General features: G+C 44.7%; 1 protein-coding gene across 8 annotated transcripts; it reads right to left on the reverse strand.

The window, feature by feature from the left end:
* Window positions 1-286: 286 nt before the first annotated feature.
* On the reverse strand, window positions 287-17,448 carry PEX5 (peroxisomal biogenesis factor 5). 8 transcript variants are annotated; one of them, XM_054507202.2, is made up of 16 exons: window positions 17,293-17,448; window positions 16,488-16,650; window positions 16,128-16,163; window positions 15,730-15,862; window positions 15,386-15,517; window positions 10,013-10,118; window positions 9,412-9,502; window positions 8,911-9,021; window positions 8,572-8,664; window positions 8,089-8,184; window positions 3,971-4,114; window positions 3,694-3,764; window positions 2,899-3,111; window positions 2,396-2,561; window positions 1,901-2,058; window positions 287-1,724 (listed from the first exon to the last, which is right to left on the reverse strand). In XM_054507202.2, the coding sequence occupies exons 2-16, from the start codon at window positions 16,632-16,634 to the stop codon at window positions 1,523-1,525; spliced, it is 1,899 nt and encodes a 632-aa protein (XP_054363177.1). In that variant the 5' UTR covers window positions 16,635-16,650; window positions 17,293-17,448; the 3' UTR covers window positions 287-1,522. The 8 variants fall into 8 exon arrangements, with proteins under 8 accessions (XP_054363177.1, XP_045729877.1, XP_054363176.1 ...); XM_045873921.3 differs by having other exon boundaries at window positions 8,089-8,208; XM_054507201.2 differs by having other exon boundaries at window positions 8,089-8,208; window positions 16,488-16,723; window positions 17,293-17,436.
* Window positions 17,449-17,664: the final 216 nt, after the last annotated feature.

Below are 17,664 nucleotides of genomic sequence, written 5' to 3' on the forward strand. Positions count from 1 at the left end.
CTTTATAGTATTATCACAAGTATGAAAAATACATGATTTTGACCAGTGGTCTCTCCTGCTAAACTTTTAAGTTCCAAGAACACAGGGACCTTGTCCATCTTATTCACAGTCCCAGGCATATATTAGGTGCTCAATGTTACTGGATGGATGGATGGGTAATCAATATACCAAATGTGAGAAATGAAGAGAGAAGAGGAAAACCGTTAAATACCAATCCTCCAAACACCAACCCACCTCCTACACCCCAACTTCACACCTGACAGAACTCACACCCATGTCAGTTCCATTGATTCTTCATACAAACTTTATTCATACAGTTTTATTTTTAAATCATTTACACATATTCATACAAAGAAAAATAAATTTCAGGATGGAACCTTGGGACCATGGTAGTTTAAAAAAAATTTCTCTGATCATTAGCTACTGAAGACAAGGCAAGAGGCTTAGCAGTCATTTCTGGGGGTTGGTGTATCTCCCCATGCACGGGACAGTTGAGAAGAATCCAAGCTGCTCCCTCAATCTTCACTTTGTGGAGGTAATATGGGGGAAGGGGATTTTTCAATGCTTTCCCCTAGAAACATTTCAAGAAGTACAACAAAAGGCTTATGGTAACACTGAACTGCCTCTTTGCTAGGAATTTGGCAAGACTGTCATTTCTGAACCAACTTTCTAGAAGAGTTAACTCAATTCCTACTCGCAGGCCTTTCTAAGAGGAGGGCTGGCTGCACTCACCACACCCCCAGCCCACCTGCTCTGTCCTCCCACCAAAGGCCCCAAAACAGAGCCCTTAATCTGACCCTATCTGGTCCCTTCTAGGTTCATTCCACAAATATGCCATCCTCCTACCCCCCACACAAGCACTCTGTACAACTGACCCCAGCAACTCCTAAGGACCCCTCAATAATGATGCCAGCAATAGCGCATGCAGCATTGTACCCAAAGACTCTGAGCTACAACCAGGATGGGTCCAGGAGCAAGAGAACGATGAGGACCCCTATCAAAACTCAGCTCTGCTGAGCCAAAGCAACATTTCAACCCAACAGGCCAACTCCTAACATCCCATCCCAGACACAGTCATCACAGAGGTGCACGTTAGAAGAACCTGCCACACACAATGCCCAAGAAAGCTGTACTATCATCAGTTCCCAGTAAGTGGGAGAGGGACAGACATTACAAATGTGGTAGACCCTATCAGAAATGGCAGCTGATGACAACAGTTACCCTATATCTTTGGGTCCTACCCAAAAAGCAGCACCAAGAAAGGGCATGATGAGCAGAGAGATCTGTAGCTGGCTGTCCAACCCTTGAATTACCAAGGGACTCAGAGACAACACAGCTCATTTTCCTACAGTGATGTAGGAAGAACACAGACCACCCACCCCTATGTTGAGGCAGCTCCTGAGAGGCCATGCTGCTTGTGATCATCAGCCCACCCCCTTAGTAGGCCCATTTGGGGAGAGGGAGTCACATCCAGAGCAGGGACCCCTCCAAGCAGACACTCACAGGGCAGCCCATCCCACTGTCACTGGGGCAGGCCAAACATAGCTAGGAGGGTGGGCAGATCCCGGGCATCGGCTGCCCCATAGGCATCACTCTGGCCTAACATGGACAATGCCAAACGCAGGGTGCTCCAGATATTCTCCGACATGGCGCCCCCTTCACCCCGAGGGCCCCGGCTTTTCCTCTGCATGTTCAGGGCCTCCAAAAAGTGCTCCACAGCCTCCCTGTTGGGAAGAAGAATGAGAGCTGGTGAGCAGAATATTACTGGAAGGAGGCAGGTCAGCTGGCATGGGGAGATAGCTGGGGCCAGTTAGTCAAAGAGAGGATCAGAGAATGAGGAGCTAGGGTCAAAGGCAGGGAGAAAGAGTTCATTCGTTAATTACTCAATAGACGCTCTCACCGGTGAGCTCCGAGATTGATGCAGCTGATGCCCAAGTTATAGCGGGACCGTATATAGCCAGGCTGTAGCTCAAGGGCCCGACGGTACGCAGCTACTGCTTCTTCACTCTGGTTTCCGTTGGCCAGGGTGGCCCCTAGCTTATTCCACAGCAAATAGTCCTGGAACAGAGATGAAGAAGGGTTAGAGACAAGAGCCAGGCTCCGATCCAATTCCACCCATTCCTCCCCGGGTCACCACTCTGTTGAGCTAATACATGTTACTATCCCTTCCTTTCTCCTCAGCTGTTCATTGCGTGACACAGTGTAACTGCTCTCGTGTCATGCAGACTCCCCGCCGTCCAGTCCAGGTGACCCTGTACTCCCAGCCTTCTTTGCCCAATTCTCCCAAGGCAATCAGTATATGGAACGGAAGCTCCCAGGACCCCGAAGGTCCCAACAAATGATCCTTCAATAAGATGCAATCACGTCCTATTTCTGTTCCTCCCCTGAGGCTCACATTGGGACGAACGCTGAGGGCAGCTGTGAAACAGTCCACCGCCTTGTCATACTCCCCGCTCAGGTTGAAAAGGACTCCCAAGCCACACTGCACATCCGGGTCAATGGATGTGGGGTCCAGGCGTACAGCAGCCAGGAAGAGCTCTTTCACTTCAAGAAATAGGGAGCTGCATAAATAGGAAAGAAAAAACATGCAAAAATAGGTGGATGGATGTGTCTGTATTCCTACCCTTCCAAAACAAATCCTTAATTAGTCACTCATATCCCCAAGATTCATCAATCTATCAGTTATCCTCCTACTCTCAAATTTCACTTTAGAAACGTGTTTTTTCTATTTCATCCCAGCACTGCACCATAGAATGCAGACCTCCTTCACATGCATCCTGGGTTTCCCATCCCACTCTGAGGTCCTTGAGTCTCAATCCATCCAAGCTTCCAAAATCAAGGCCCTCCGCCTACTGGAACTCAGGTTACCATCTATCATCCCAGGAATCCTTCACTCACTCGGACAACAGAGACCCCAGGATGCGTTTGCTGGGGCCCTGTCCTGGCCCCCCAGCCCCTTCTTCACCGCGCGCGACCAGATGGGCATAGGCCGGTGTGTAGCGCAGCCAGTCTCGCAGGGTTTCACAGGCCTGTCGCTGCAGGGACTCATTGGTGAAGCTCACAGCCAGCGCCATCAGTGCCGTCCGGTTATCAGGCTTTAGCTCCAGACACCTGTTTGGACAGAGGTGGGCAGAGCTGGTATGAATGCAGAGTCACAACGGCCTCACCTGTCAAATCCCTCAGATTAAAGATACAGAGGAATCCTCTACATGGAAGTTATTGAAAAAAATTACAGATATGAGAAGGGGAATGTTTTAGCAGCCAAGGAATCAGTGAGGGTCCCACATATAAAATTAAAAGCTGATGAGGAATGGAACCAGATATCTCCAATTCACTCCAAACCTTAAGAGCTTCACCACAAGAAAACACTCTTGCTAGTGATCAGAAAGAAGACAAGGATCTGGGTTTGGAATCCTATCATTCTAAAGGCTATTTAGAGGGGCGCCTGGGTGGCTCAGTCGTTAAGTGTCTGCCTTTGGCTCGGGTCGTGATCCCAGGGTCCTGGGATCGAGCCCCGCATCGGGCTCCCTGCTCCGCGGGAGGTCTGCTTCTCCCTCTCCCACTCCCCCTGCTTGTGTTCCCTCTCTTGCTGAGTCTCTCTCTGTCAAATGGATAAATAAAATCTTAAAAAAAAAAAAAAAAGGCTATTTAGAGAGCCCGGGAACCACCTCACCCCACCTTTCATGTACTCACTTCCGCAGTGCACTGATGGCTAATAGTTCTTGTTCATTCTCTGCTTGGGTGGTACCCAGATACTGCCAAGCCTAGAGAGAAGGTGTCAGATTCCATTACTCCTGCCTTCACCTTTCCAACCTCCCTTCCTCTGGCTTCTTCCACTCACCATCTCACTCTTACTCCCCCACCCCAGGCCATCACCCAGGCCCTAATCTATCTGCACTACTCTGTGGGGCTTCCCTCAAAACTGATGGAAGCCGTCTCTAATATGAAGTCAGAGTAATGAGTCACTCACTTCCATGTGCTTAGGATCCTGCTGCACAGCTGCCTCAAAGAGCAGCACAGCATTTGGCAGGTCCCCCTCCTGAAGTCGCCGGAGCCCCTCCTCATAAGGCTGGGGGTGGTCACGCAGGGGGTTCTCCTCCTCAAACTGGTACCCCTAGAAGGAAAGGAAGCCAAGTGAAAACCTGTCTAAGAAAGAGCCATCACAGTCAAAGCAGCAGGAATGGGAGATGACAACCAAGACAGAGGTGGAGAAGTTGAAGACCTCCAAAAAGGTATCTGAATTAAATGCTGGCAAGTTTTCCATATTAGAAAGGAGATCATCTATGACTACAGTAAATCCATTCAGTATCATGCTCATGCTGCTATCTCCTGAAAAGCTAAGCAAGTCTACAAACTCTGATCCATGCTGAGAATAAGCTAATTTTAGGAAGTCCTTAAAGGCCTGTATTTCCACATCCTTGATTCTCACCACTGGACGGAACACATTTCTTACAGGATCTGCTTAAGATAAGCAGATCTTATGAGATCTTATCTTATGAGATAAGCTCTCCTTAGCTATTCAAAGGGCACTTATTTTTCTACAACAGTGTGAAAATGAATAATGGAAATGCCATTTGGAGTCAGAGGCCCTACCACTCAGATGCCACTCTTACCTAGCTCACAGAATCACTGTGTGCATTGACTGGATAACATGTGTTGAAGCACTTTGAAAATCTTAGTTGTTCCCTAATTGCACTCTTAAAAGTTACTAATATTAATCTCTATCTGATAGTAAATGAAAGCTAGATCCCAAAATCCTGATGGCAGAATATGTTTCAGAAAAACACCATTCTCTTCTCGCTGAGGATTTCTCATTTAAGGAAAGAATTATGATGCTACGTGCAAAGCTTTGCCTACTGCTATTTCATGTTGGGCAAAGAGGTAATAAGGTAAAATGGGAGTCACTAGGACAAGCAAATAAAATGTTCTTTTTGGGGAGTAAATGGTTACCAACACAAACAATATACCAGAATGAAAACAAGATGCAAAATACCAGGCAGAGCCCTTCTAAATAGAGCTAAGGACACATAAGAATGAAACCACACATAATACAGACATGAGCGAGGCCCTTTTTCATTATTACTGTGGACCTGCTAAAAAACTGGAAACACTTAAATCTAAACAGCCAAGTTCTAAACCATGATAAGTCATCAGATATAAATTATCTGTGATGAACAGAAATTAGATAATTACAATGGAAGTCTAAAAAGCAAGACATATAATAGGAGATGGATTAAAAATAAATGTATTAAAAGTATATTCATGGTGAGAATAGGTAAGGTGCCTGGGATATCTCTGTACAATATGAAAACTTAGAAGATAGAAAATGACCCTAGACCAGGAATCAGCAAGCCTTTTCTGTAAAGGGCCAGATAATAAATAAATAAATATTTTGTCACAACTACTCACCTCCACCTTTGGAGAGAGAAAGGAACCATAGATAGGTAAGCAAATAAGTATGACTGTGTTCCAATAAAACTTTATTTATGGACACTGAAACTTGAATTTTATATAATTTGCACATGTCACAGTACTTTTCTCTTTTTTTCAACCATTTAAAAATGTTAAAACCACTATCAGTTCACAGGCCAGGCAAAAACAGGTGGCAGGCCAGATTTACCTGCGGGCCATAGTTTGCTGACCCCTACCCTAGATTATCAGTTTCCAGGAAATAAATCCCCCCGCATTCAATCTCAACTACTATCTATTATCAATCCATGTTTTAAGCCACCCTGTAGGAAAGAGAGATCACTGTCATCCGTAACACAATTTCCTAATGAAATTAATTCCTGCTTCTCAGAGCTACTGAGAGCATCAAATGAGAATATTCACCCAAGTCTTATTACCAAAAAGCATAAAATACTCTTCATAAAATGGGTATTATCCTGAAAAGACAATGTAACACATCAAGGCCATCAGGTTGCAATCACAATGTTCTCTAAGTGCCCTCTCGTCTGTGCTGTCTAGCCTCCTTGCTGTTTTATCAATTGCTGATCAGAGAGGAATTTTTCACAATCAGAGTACCTGCAGAAATAGGAACAAGAATATGCTGGAGGAAGCTTCAACAGCCCACCAAAGAATGGGGCACGAGCTTATGATCGCTGTTGCAACCTAAAAAGTCTCATCTAAGCCGGTCATTAGGTCTGATCCACTGTCTGGTCTACTCCAAAATCTCACAGGATCACACAGCAAAAACAGGATCACTACTAAGAGTCTGCCCATCACAGAAACTTCTCCTTTATGCTAAAAGGATACACTATCTGCTTGAGCTACACATGTTAAGTTGTCTTGAAAATTTAAGGACCATCCAGTAAAAAATAGCGTTTTCAGAGACCCATGAATTTATAGGACAATCAGGGTCAGATTCACATTTAAAAACAAAAAAAGCACTATTGACATATAATTCAGTAATAGCACAAAGCCAGATAAAATCTGTATTGTTCATTATTAGTGAGCAACAAAGTATAGCACATTTCTGTGGAACATTAATACAAATATTTCTAGTTCTAAATCTGCAATATCTCAAGTTATCAATGATATCAAATAGGGTTCAAGAATCTAAAAACATTAAGTTTTGAATTAAAAACTTTATTCAAGGGAGATGAACCATGAGAAACAAACTGAGGGTTCTAGAGGGGAAGGGGTTGGGGGGATGGGTTATCCTGGTGTTGGGTATTAAAGAGGGCATGTATTGCATGGAGCACTGGGTGTTATACACAAATTATGAATCATGGAACACTACATCAAAAACTAACGATGTAATGTATGGTGATTAACATAATAAAATAAAATTTAAAAAAAACTTTATTCAAAAAAATTTTATTCCACCTAGCAAGTCATTAACATAAGAGTAAAAAATGCTACTCATATAAAATCAGTGCTATGTCTATATTTATCAAAAGCACAGAAATTTTCATCTAAAATTTATAATTTGCCATTTGTAAGTTGATAGAACCTATGCAACTTACCAAATTGCTAATACAAATTAATAAATGTATTATCTCCAGGTATTTCCTTGAGTTCTTCCTCCTCAGAATTCTACAGAAGAAACTCTTATTATGGCAAAACACAGGGCAGGATCAAGTAAGCTGTTTTCTATTACATGTAATAGGATAACTCATAAAAAATCAGATTGCAATAGTAAACAAAATCCTATTTTTCCCAGTACTAAGTTTTTCATTGGCTTTCAAATGCTAGACTTTTTCAAAGTTTTCTTGAATTTTACTCTTCCTTATCTTTGCACACACAGCTCCCTGATGTCAAGATCTACTTCCAGCATCCTGCTTTACATCTCAGGTGCTGGTTTTAGCCCCAGAAACCTTTCCCAACCAGATCTGAGCTGAGAAGAGGTATCGCTACTCACCTCCCCAATTCCTGTTTTGCTTCTTTCAAAACCCAACAATTCTCTCCCTTCCACCTGATGCTTCAACTCAGAAGCTCAATTATTAACCACATCCCTAAATACCCTACAACTTCCAAGTAGATTTTTTTCTACAGTGATACCTCTGAAATAGCGTATGCTTCAAAGTCTATGCTATATACAAAATTAGATCATCTTTGACCAATGACTATTGGGAAATTTTCCTAACACTTTAATGTAATTCTTTGCAAACACCCTAAATTGGCACAAGTGGTCAGTACTTAGAGAAACAGATCCAAATTTAAAATAAATTTGTGAGTTAAAAAAGGTAAATAGATATTAAGATATGGAGACAGAGAGATAGTCTACCAATTACCACTCTCTAGGAGTTACCGATCTCCTCAAAAATGTTCTCAAATCAACCTCCAAAGCAGAGCTCCTTCATCTGTGTTCTGAATGCATCATGTGCAAATCTATGTCACAGGTATTATGTCACCATCTTATCGTTATTTGACAAGGACAGTCTATTATTATTAATCTGCATGTCCTAAGAATAAGGCATACCTTCAATTACTGAAGAACAGTGGGACAAGGGAATGATTCAGACTTTCTTTCATAGAAAGGGGCTCAAAGAAGTCATTACTTGAAAGTAAGTACCCTTCAAATTCAGGATTAGAGGAGAAACAACAAAACAAGGAAACCCTGCCATCTGAGAACTGAGTTCTTACCTTATCGTAGGAAGCAGACGTGAGGTCATCATAGTCAGAAAGCCAGGGGTGAGCCTCAGCGTCCCGTTTCGCCATCTCCTCCAACTCTGCCTGCAACTTGTCCCAGAAATCGACATCAGACTGTAAGGAAGGGAAGGCAGGTAGAAAAAGGAGATCCATCATGACCGCCCCACCCCACCCTCAGCGCCACTCAGATGGACCCCTTAAGGCAGTAAATCTTAAATTTCAAAGGGTCCAAGAGCCCCTGAAGAGCTTTTTTTAAATGCAGATTCCTAGATCCTACCCCCAGATTCTGATTCTGCAGTGGAAGGTGATGTCCTGGGATTTGCATTTTTGGTAGTTACCCACCCTACCCCCAGCAGTTCTGACACAGAGGGTCCAGGAACACTATGGCATACAATGTTCATCATCTGTGATGTTCCAACACCAACTCTCCAATGGAGTGTGTTCCCTTGAGGTGTCTCCTGTGCTACCTGCTCTCACCTCTATAGCTGACTTGGCTCGTTCAAACTCCATATCAAGGGCAGCTGTGTTTCCTGGTCTTGTGAACTGGTCAACCCAGGCCTCTGATGTACCCTGTGACAAAGAGGGATGGTCATACCACCGCCAACTTTCTACTGACTGAACACCCACTAAACACCAGCAACCTGGACACTTCTGAGAACAGTCTCAGAATCTCTTTCCCACCCACTCAGGACCTGGATGCTACCAAGACAAGCTGGCAATAAAATCCCTTCCCCATCTGGGACCACTGAACACTGAACCCAAGGCCTGGGGCACCAGCCAGCTCTGAAGTGGGACTGGGAAGTGACAATGTCCTACCTGCTGCTGTATAAACTCTGCTGCCCACTGTTCTGCCTGAGCTCGGCCCGACCCTGCACCGGACTCCAGGGACACCTGCCCCTCGCCAATCTGCCGCACGAATTTCAGGAACTGGGGCACAGAGACACACATAGGCCACTTGGGAGAGGACTTCCAGGTGTGCACTCTCAACCATGCCCAAGAGAAGCCTGCACTTACCCCTCCCCCTGACCATCTCTAGCTGCAGACAAGATTTGCTAAAGACCCTGAAAAACGTCGAGAGCAAAAAGAAAGGGATTTCTGGCCTTAAAGATTTGAGAAGACACAGAAAAGCGAAAGGGTTAGTATGCAAGGAAATGAGGGAAAGAATGTTGGAAGGAAGAAGCAGGATCCTAAGTCTCTGTTCTCCAGACAGGAAGGAACGGACTTCGGATCTTATTTCCTTCTCTTTAAACTGGGGTAAGAGTATTTGATTTCCAAGACCAGCTCTGCTGGGCAAAGCAGCAGTGGGATGTGGCTCACCTCAGAGTTAGCCAATTTGGGGTCATCCACCTTGGCCACAAAGTCACTGGCTGTGTGCTGCAGATCCTCCTCAGGATGATACTCATCGTACCTGGAACAGGTAAGGACAAACTAGCTCCACCCACTAGTCTGCCACCACCTTCCCACACTATTCCCTACTCCCAGCCCATGGCAATCACAGTTGGTGGGGGGAGGGGGGTGACACGACTCTACTCTCTCATTGAAGACCTACAATTCCAATTTACATTAAAAAAGGACACTTGGGCAGAAGTGGCAAAGCACTAGCTACATTCTTTTATCCTTCCCATTCCCAAGCACCTGTTTGTAGAGAGAAGGAATACAGTAGCAGCCTCCAAAGTAAAGAGGGAGGGGGTGCAGACGGTAAAGTTAGGAACTTCTGATTAGGACATTTAGGATTCTTAACTCAATTGTATCTGAGACAAATTTCTAGGGGTAATAATACAAGTGGGAACCTTAACATAGAAAATGAGGGGACTGCAAGTGGGTTTGAGAATGTAGTTGGAGGAGGTGAGGGAGGCTGGAAAAACTATCTAGTACTCCTTTCACAGGGATCCATCCAGGAAGAAGTAGCTGGACTCACCAGCGATCCGTGGCTGCTGTTCCCTCAGGCTCTCCCAGCCACAGCTTCTCCTCTGACTGTTCCAAATATTCCTCAGCCCAGCGGGCAGGGGACACAGACAAAGGATCTGCAAGGAGCAGAGGTGGAGAAATCACACAGGGCTCAGTGAGGGATCAGGGAAAGGAAGAGTATGACACATACTCAACTGACCCTCGTACCTAAGCCAAAGCAGAGCAGATCCTACTGAATCCCTCAGAGACTCCTGGTCAAAAGAAAACACTACTGAATTCTCAATATGCAACCCACTTCCAGGGGCCTGGGGTGGAAGTTTACGGAGCTGGAAACGAGAACAAATGAGGAGACTCAGGAAAGGAGTATAGACCAAACCCTTTTGCTTGAAGTGCCAGAGACTTCAATAAGAAATAGCAGGCACTTAGGGCCTCCAACTTCTGCAAAGGTACTGCAGACAACTGGTAAGGAGCTAAGGGAGAACAGAAGAGGTCCTGCTCCTTAACCAAACCTCTGGTCCGTTCTCCATTGACAGAGTTCACCCTCTCCCAAGAAAACAAGCCTCATATTTCATCTTAATATAACTACCTAGAGAATCTGAGAAGCAGAATGCTGGGCTAGAATTTAAAAATACATTGGTCCACTCCTCTCATTGGATGTCTGTTCCATTTTTTTAGCTGAGCTGTAACATGCAAACATGAAAGTACATACAGTGTACCAAACATAAATGTACTGCTTTATTAACTCCTACACATGAATACACTCAGATCACCACCACCCCGATCACGACACAGAAGGTTTACAGGCTCCCTCAGACCGCACCCCCACCCCAGGAAGAAACACTAGTCTGACTTGTCACTTTTGATTCATTTTGAGGGCTATGTTTTTAAGTGTAATTCTAGAAATTGTCTCAGAAGCTCTAGTGACAAAGGGTGCCACTGCAACATCATAATAAACATACCAAGGCAACAGATGGAATGAGGGCGCCAAACCCTTTCTCAACCTCCAGGGCTTTGTCCTGTACTATTTTGGGGCCGGAAACAAACCCAAACTAAAACAAAACAAAAGCATTAAGACATTGTTCAAAGGTGCCCTCAAGAATGAGTAAACACAGAGAAGGCAGGAGCCTGCGGTATGCTTTCCTTCTGCTCTGCATCCATACCTTTCCACATCAACACTGAAGTGGTCATCCTATCTTTGTCCCCAGTTTAAAGATCTGTCATTGCTTTTAACATGAGAAGGCAGATTCATCCCCTTAGTATTAAATATGTAACAGAACTGTCTATTCTATTTACCAAGACTTTGCCTGAACAATTTCAACAAAGTAAACACAACATCTGAGAAAGTAATGTCAAAATCTGAAAAAAAAAAAAAGGATCCCCAGACTCTCAAAATACACCTAATTATAATTAATAAAAATTACTTAATACTTAAGTAGACATTACAATGCCTCCTGGTCCCTTTGCCCCGTTCTGTTGAAAACTAGCCACCCCTCCTCCTTACTCTCCAGTCACTCCTTCCTTTCAACTAGAGGATTTTGCAGAAGCATACTCTGGCCACAAGTGCTCCTCAGATTATAGAGAATACTGTTTCTGTGAAATGCTCCTTTCAAGGACAAGAAACAATGGAAAAAATACAAAGCATCTGGACTTTAAAAGAGACATGAGGCAGATTAGACAAAAATCCCAGAGGTGAGAAAACTCATCCTCAAATATCTGAAATCTGGTATTTGGCCATATTAGCCACAAACCTCAATTTTCTGGCATTGGGAACCTGCTCCGACAAAGGAGTCAAAATGAAATGACCAAAAGAATTCTATTTAGCCTTCATGCTATTTTTTGAGAAATTCTTACAGAAAATCAGATCCACTTGGGTACCTGAGATTGAAACAATTAAGACCTACAGACGGGAAGGGGCTATCCCGGGTCACATAAATTAGTAGAGTTAGAACCAACAACCTAGATACCAAATACCCAATTCAGAATGTTGTCTTACTTAGTTTCTCATTGTGTGTTCCTTGGCACATCTAGCCCAAGCTCCAAAGTCAAAAACTCAGAATTTCCCACCCTTACCTAACATAAAGGTTTCTGAGTTTGCTAAATAGCCCAATGGTAAAGAATGTAGGTTCCAGATCAGCCTACCGGGCACTCAAATCCCAACAACACCACTTATTCACTGTGCAAGGTACTTCACCAATAAGTTTCCCTTTCCTTATCTATAGAATAGAGATAATAATAGCTACCTCGTAGGGATTCTTGCAAAGACCAAGTGAGATAATGCATACATAAAGCACAGAGTAACAAATGTTAGTTATTATTATCAGTACTGTCTGCTCACAGCAAACCCATACCGAAAGTAGAAAACATCGCAATGAGATGGTTACTCGTTTTCTTCCACAGCCTCTTCTGCTGCCATTGGGGGAGATCTATTGCCACTTATCATCTGCTCCTGCTGCCTACCGCCTTTCCGAGGAAAGTGCAGCTTTCTCTCTTAAGATTACCACAGGAACCTCACACACCATGTTAGCTGAGGCTGTCTAAATTCAAAACCCCTTAAAGACGTATTTCATCCCTACAGCACAAGATGTAGAATTATTTGGCCCAGGAGACTCAGGGCCAGGGGTCGGGGGTGGACTGCATCAAGAAATACAGCAGACTCAAAAATGAGCTTCAAGTGGTGATGGAAGAATTCTGTAACTCGATTGTGGTGGTAGTTACACAAATCTACACACATGATAAAGTGGTATAAAACCATAAACACACACAAAGGCATGTAAAACTGCTACAATTTAATAAACTCTGTGGACTGTACCAATGGCAATTGCCTGACTTTGATACTGTACATAAACTAACAGTTATGCAAAATATTACCACTTGGGAAAACAGTAAAAGATACACAGAACTTTCCTCTACATTTTTTGGCAACTTCCAGTGAAACTATAATTATTTCCAAATAAAACATTAAAACAAGAAAAAAAATGAACTGTCAAGGCTCCTTTTAAACTTGAGTCTAGAATCATAACAACAGGGATTTGAAGATAATAAAGATTTAAATATAACCTCCTTTTATCTTGAAGTCTACTTATCCATAAAGCAATAGGTAACCTGTATCATCAATATAATATCAGCCACAAACATTATGAGGATAATAAAAAATGAATGATCAGAAAATTAATTTCCTTTCTCCCAGATCTCAATTCAATAAATACTGAAGGTCCATACAAAGCAATAACTACTGCAACTGGCATTTTTATGAAGGCAGACCCCAAATAGCTCAATTTCCCTTTCCAGCTCTCCATCTCCCTGCCTCCATGAAGCAGGCACAGTCCCAAAAGAATGTATAAAACAGAAGAAATCTCCCAAAAAGGACTTAACAAGTAAGAGAGGTCCAACACATTTTTCTAAAGTTGTTTTTCATTTACAGGTTAAGGAAGATTTCACTGATTGCAAGCAATTCTGGTAATTATAACAAAAATCTCATCAATCTCAATGCTTATAGTAGCAATGACTTTTTTTTTTCTGAGTTCCCAAAAATGACAGATGCCCACACATTACAAAAGTCGTCTCTCTATGATAAGGAGATTGCATTTAAGTCTAAGGTTTGTATGAAAAACTGAGTTTGTCTGGTGGAGGGTGTTTGTTACAACTCAGATTTTCACTTGAGGCAGTTCCCTGAAGAAGATTCTCAATGATAGCGTAATGGCTCTAAGTATGGAGCCTAGAGTCAGAAAGACAGGAGTCCAAATGTCATCTCTGTTACTGAGTGACTTTGAACAAAGTATTTAACCCTTCCAAATCTCAGTCTCCTTATCTATAAAATGGGGAAGGAATACCTACAAGGTAAGTGTAACTGTGAAGACCAAATGAAGATTATAAACTGCAAAGTACTATTAATGAAACCAAGAATATCTATTATTCTACCTTAAACTCCAACTTACGGGTGGGAAAGGTAGTCATGATAAAAGAGATCAACAGCTTTTATTAAAGATGAGTTTTAGTTGTTAGATTTGGGGTTTTTTTCCTAGAGACGGAAAGCCCTATTTTTAGAGAATAAAAACAATGGCGGAAGAAAACAATTAGGTTCCATTAATGATCTCAGGAATGTTCAAGAACTATGACGATGGGGATGCCCTGAGAGTCTAGAATCTTTGTAACTTTGTCCATTTGTATCTCTTGTTATTCTTAATTTCTTAAATTGGAAAAAAGCTAACAAGTGCTTCTCTTTGGAAGCAATGAGGAAGAGGAAAGCTGAAGAGAATGTCCTTCCCCCATGCCCCTAATCAGACAGGCTTGGGGGAGAAGAATCAATCCCAAAGGACAGGATGAGCATGGACACTCTCAAAGACGGAGAACTAGGCTGGGACCCTGAAGAGCTTCGGGTGCAGGCCTGAGCACCGTGGTTCAGCCCACAGGGTCTGGAATCATTCAAACCCAGAGTCAAATCCCAACTCCACCACTTACAAAACTGTATCAACTTGGGCAAATCACTTAATCTTAAAGCCTGTTTTCTTATCTATATGCTGGGAATAAAAACAGTAGCTACCTCAAGAATTCTCATGGGGATTAAACAGATAATACACTGAAAGCACTTAATACAAAGCCTAGAACATAGTAAGTACACATTGGCTATTATTATGAATTTTATTATTATCATCAGGATACGGTCTTTGCCCTCTAAGACCTCATACTTCAAGCCCTTGAACACAATTCCATTTTCCAAGGCCCGAACTCTGTTCAAGAGGACTTTTATTTTTTTAAGATTGTATTTATTTATTTCTCAGAGAGAGAGAGAGAGAGCACAAGCAGGGGGAGCGGCAGGCACAGGGAAAAGCAGGCTCTCTGCTGGCAAGGAGCCTGATGTGTGACTCGATCCCAGGACCCTGGGATCACAACCTGAGCCAAAGGCAGACGCTTAACCGCCTGAGCCACCCAGGCGTCCCTGTTCAAGAGCACTTAATGCCAGAATCCCACTGGCTATGCTTAGTATTTCTTCCCGAGCAACACTGCCATGCATCCAATCTGTGGATCCTCACCACCAAACTACAGCAGTAAAGTTCCAGATAACAAAAGAGTACCTAACTCCTCGTGTTCTCTCTCCTCATCCTCTCTTACATTCTCTCTTTAAGTAGAGCTATAAAGAGATACATAGATATAATCTCCAAAATCTCCTACCCAGTTCAAACCCAGTCCCCTCTTTCACATTAAGTTTCAATAACTCCCTATTATCACCTAAGGGAAAGCAGGTTCAGTGCCCTACAGAAATGAGTCAAGAGTCCAGAAAAGTTATAGAAGCTGAAATCGCTCTATATCCTAAGATGAACTGGGGGAACAGAATAGAACTTTGCCCCATATGAACCACTTTAGGTTTACCCACGACAAGCCTCACCTGTAACTTCAGAGATGAATTCCTGGGACCAGTCTGTCTCATTATAATCCTGAGTTACATCTACAGCATCTCCAGCTGCAAGAAACTCCTGGGCCCAGTTCTCAGACAAGGCCAAATCTGCCACACCAGGAGCTTAAAAGAAAGAGAGAGAACTAAGAAAAAAAAGAAATGCATATCATTCTATCATGCCTCAGGAACCCAGAGTGCACATGAAAACACTTTGTCCCTTTTGTCTCCTTCTGCATCTCAATTCCCTAATGCCAGCAGCATCCAAATATGGAACCCCCTTGGTCCTATCTGCACAGAAGATGGTGATCTGCCCTCCCACCAGACTCTGGACCCACCTCTCTGGGGTGCCTGGCGGAAGTTTGACTGTTCAATCTCCTGCATCTCTGCCAGGAGGTCATCCATCTTGAAGGTCTGAGGGGCACGGGATACAAGTGGTGCATTCTGGTCCTGAAGAAATTCAGCCACCAACTGCCAGGAGAAAGATGATGAAATGAACTCAACAAGAGATAGGGCCCATGAACGGGAGACACTAACATCAAACACGAGGAAAGGGAAACACAGAAACTACAGATTTGGAAATACTCAAAGAATAGATTTCTAAAAACAAGCAGGAGAAGAAATAAGGCAAATCTCATTTGGTCAGGAAGCTCCAAAGAGTGAAATGCAGATAAGCCAAGTTTAAAGTAAAAACACAACAAAAGAAAAATGAGGCAGAAGAGACTGGCATGTTTACCTCATCTTCAGAGGCTGCTCCCAAAGGCTTAGAGACCTAAGAAAAGAAAGGGAAGCAAAATGGTACAGTAATGAAGTCCACAAACACAACTCAGTTAATCTGAGTTCAAATTCCAGCTCTAGCATTTAGAGTGACCTTGGGCAAGTCACAAAATTTCTCTGAGCCCGTTTCTTCACCTACAAAATGACTGCCGTCACCTGTATAAAGATGTACAATGCTTAGTACAGTGTTAAGTAAACACTCATTAAGTGATAACTACTATTATCTGCAACACAACAGAAAATGCAGTTATGCCAAAGTGTTCATCGGGCCCCTCCATCCCATGCCACCACTTGAGTTTTCTACCTCAAGAACACTCACCACCTCAGAGGCCGGGGTTCCTGGGGGCCAAGGGCCAGACCTCAACCCCTCCTGCCGAAGGGCCTTGTCCTGGGTGAAGTGCCCGGCCAGCTTCATGAGCGGGTTGGCACCCCCGCATTCGGACTCCACCAGCTCCCGCATTGCCATGGTGACCGCCAGCTCACTGACGGGCAGAGAAGGTTTGGAACTGAGGTCCCGCTGCCAGTTCCTTCCCCAACCCACAACTCAGCCGGTGTCTGGGGGGAGACGGGCAGACGTCTGTCCCAGGTTGTTAGCCACTCGCCACCCTCCACCCCTGTGCCTTTTGCTATGGCCCCCACCTCTGCCAGGAGTCCGAGAGGGGGCCGGTGCCCTCCTGCCGCCCCCCTCAAAGGCCACCGCTTTCAGCCTGGGCCTCTCCAGCGGCCTCCACGACTAAGGTCTCAGGCGGCGGCATAGGCCGGCAGCCGCCCCCCACAGAGGGGCCTGGACCCCAGGGGACTAAGGGGGACAATTCCGCAATTGGGCTGTACCGGGGCATTGGACGGGTAAGGAAGAGTGGGAACGCCGCCAAAACGTAAGCCCAGTCCCCCAGACCCCCCAGTCGTCCGGCCAGCTCCGCGGGGAGCCATTCCTTCCCCGTAAGTCACCTGAGCCCCTCCCCCGCATTCGGCGTGTCCCGGCCCACCCCTCCTGAGCTCCGGACCACCCATTTCCCCCGCCCCAGTCGCAGCTCCAGCTCCGCCCCCGGGACCCGCGAGGACCAGGCCAGGACGGGGGAAGACAGGGAACGCGTCCTCGCGCCCCCTGGGGACCCTGCGCTCACCGTCGCGCGCCGCACCGCAAGACCCGCGGGGCACCTGGTGCGGGCTGAAGGGGGAGGGGAAAGGAGGGAGCGGGAAGCCAGGGGCGGGGTTCGATCTTAAAGGGGCCGTGGCGGCCGCGCCGCAGTCGCTGCCCAGCGCAAAGCAGTTTGTAGGGGCGGGGCCTTAAGACGCCGTGAATCTTAAAGGGGAAGAGCGCCTTAAAGGGGAAGTCTCGGAGCAGCGACGCTGAGGGCGTTCAAAAGGGTCACCGGCGCTAGGACAGGTTTGATGGAAAGCTCAAAGGAGAATGGAGCTAGGAGGGGCTTCCTGAGCTTTGAGGGAAAGCCAAGGGAGCGTAATCCTGGATTCAGCCCATCCTGACTCTTCCTGGC

The sequence above is a fragment of the Mirounga angustirostris genome, unplaced genomic scaffold, assembly GCF_029215605.1.
Source record: "Mirounga angustirostris isolate CCGP_5_RB_7025 unplaced genomic scaffold, mMirAng1.0.hap1 SCAF_5, whole genome shotgun sequence".
Classification (NCBI taxonomy): Eukaryota; Metazoa; Chordata; class Mammalia; order Carnivora; family Phocidae; genus Mirounga; species Mirounga angustirostris.